The sequence below is a fragment of the Lycium ferocissimum genome, chromosome 11 (assembly GCF_029784015.1).
Source record: "Lycium ferocissimum isolate CSIRO_LF1 chromosome 11, AGI_CSIRO_Lferr_CH_V1, whole genome shotgun sequence".
Lineage (NCBI taxonomy): Eukaryota > Viridiplantae > Streptophyta > Magnoliopsida > Solanales > Solanaceae > Lycium > Lycium ferocissimum.
The window spans coordinates 28,341,749-28,344,322 of NC_081352.1; the positions used below are offsets into that span (position 1 = coordinate 28,341,749).

General features: G+C 34.6%; 1 protein-coding gene across 1 annotated transcript; it reads left to right on the forward strand.

Annotated features, from left to right (window-relative positions):
- The first annotated feature begins 497 nt into the window (after nt 1–497).
- Nucleotides 498–1,721, forward strand: LOC132038197 (probable F-box protein At4g22030). Its single transcript, XM_059428906.1, has one exon. It carries the CDS (start codon nt 498–500, stop codon nt 1,719–1,721), a length of 1,224 nt encoding a protein of 407 aa, XP_059284889.1.
- Nucleotides 1,722–2,574: the final 853 nt, after the last annotated feature.

Sequence of the window (2,574 nt, forward strand, 5' to 3'; positions counted from 1 at the left end):
TTGGTCAATATAATCAGTCTCTTAAGTTTTTGTTACACCTTACAAATTACAATAGACACTATGAGCATGCTATAAAAATAGTGTGTAATAATTAATTTGTCATAGTGTAATTGATAATTTGTCAAAAGTTCAACAATTCCCTTCTAATAGTCAACCTGTCAACTGTCGCTATATATATATATATATATATATATATATATATATATATATATATATATATATTAATTTGTCATAGTGTAATTGATAATTTGTCAAAAGTTCAACAATTCCCTTCTAATAGTCAACCTCAGTTCCACCATCAACTGATATATATATATATATATATATATATATATATATATATATATATATATATACACCTCATTTCCTCACCCTCTTTTCTCATCATCACAAACAGATTACAACTCAAAAAACTTCCCAACAAATTTCAAAAATCACTATAAATAGAGTCAATTTCATTTTAAGAATTCTTCAATTTCACCTTCCATTCCAAAACAATGGCAACCCTTCAATCATCAAGTTTCTTGAATTCATCCACCATTTTTTACTCATCATCATCTTGCCAAAAAGGAAGATCAATGCAAGAACATCAAGACTTTATAAATGGTTGTTATACAAATCGAATCGAGCAACAACTTATTAGCCCTTCAACAAAAAATGATCATGTGAATAATAATATTAGCCCTGATCCGGTAATTATAATGAAGATTTACGCGATAAAGGAGGCGGTTGCAGATCGAGTGGAGATGCACAAGAATATTGGTGAACAAAGGAGCCAATGGAACACTATGCTTTTGAATTCAATTAATAGCATAACATTAGTAGCTGCTACAATTACTGCAATTGTAGCTACTAGTTCTAGTCCATTTTTGGGACTAAATTTGTGTTCCACTTTAATGTACTTGGCTGCCACTGGATTATTAGTGATCATGAATCAATTACAACCGTCCCAACTAGCTGAAGAACAACGAAACGCTGCAAGATTGTTCCAAAATCTCCTACACCAAATCGACACAACTTTATCAATCGGTCACCCTGTGACTACTATTGATGTCAATATAGCTATGGAAAAGGTTTTGGCTCTTGACAAAGCCTATCCACTTCCACTTCTCGGTACAATGCTCGATAAATTCCCTTCTAAAATTGAGCCTGCTGTATGGTGGCCTCAACAACGACGAAGTAATTCCAAAAGGGTCAGTGAAAATCGCGACGATTGGAATGGTTGGAACGAGAAATTGGAGGAGGAAATGAGACACGTAACAAAAATCTTGAAGGAAAAAGACCAAGAAGAGTATATTAGGCTAGGGAAAAAGGCCTTGAAATTGAACAAGATTTTAGCTATTTCAGGTCCTTTACTAACAGGATTAGCAGCTATTGGTTCTGCTTTTGTGGGATGTTCTTATTTCTCTTCTTGGGCAGCCGTGATTGGCGTGGGGCCTGGGGCGTTAGCGAGCGTCGTCAACACAATTCAACATGGTGGACAAGTTGGAATGATATTTGAGATGTATAGGAGCAATGCAGGTTTCTTCAAGTACATGAAAGAATCAATTGAATCAACTTTGATGGAAAAAGATGTTGAGAAAAGGGAAAATGGGGAAGTGTTTGAAATGAAATTAGCTTTGATGTTAGGAAGGAGTTTGTCTGAATTAAGGGATCTTTCTGATTCTTATTCTTCATGTAAAAAAGAACAGCTAGATGAATTTGCAAGTAAGCTTTTTTAGTAGTACTTGTGATTTTTTATCTTGTAACTTGTTGACAAAATCGAATGTACATATTGTTATGTTTATACATGTCGATCGACTAACTATACGTTTGTTCAATTAACTGTGTACAGAGTTTAAGTGCATATGACTTGCATTTATTAGATCCTAAAATATATTGATACCAGTGTTTTAGAAGGGTGAGCGTGAGGTGAGACGTTTTTATCGGAAACGATACATAAGCCCCCTAGTGTGTTTTTAGTACATTGGAACCCGAAGAGCATTTTTAATGCCTCGGAGATTACACCTAAACGAACCGCCGGAAGGTTGAAACTTATGCCCCCTGGTGCATTTTTAGTGCAACTTTCCCAAAAAATGAGTCATTTAGTTGTTTCAATTTGCTTTCATTTTTGAGCCGGCCAGATCTGAAAAATACAATTAGAGAATTCTGTGAAAATATAGAAATACACTATATTGACACTCAAAATGGAGAATGCACTCAAATACGGCCAGATCTAAGCAATACAATTAGAAAATCTGGTAAAAAAAATACAATAATACACTGATTTACACTCAAAATGGAGAATAACTCAAATCCGGATTGCCTTTGAACCTGTTGGATATTGGGTCGTGGGTCGCCCATGTGGACTGACCCGACCCATCTAGAGGAGATAAAGATGAGGAAAGTTAATAGGGCAGTTATTTTCCTCTAAAATATAAAACTGTTGCTTATTAATATAGAAAATAGGCTTGGGAACAGTTGACAGGAAGTTCACGTTAACTTCTCTGTAGAAAAACTTCCTCTTTACATAAATTATCTTCTTCTTATTCAATGGACACATTGATATCTAAGATTCTCCCAACAAACACAAAA

Coding starts and splice junctions, on each gene's coding strand:
- LOC132038197 (XM_059428906.1), top strand. CDS start 498: ATGGCAACCCTTCAATCATCAAGTTTCTTGAATTCATCCACCATTTTT.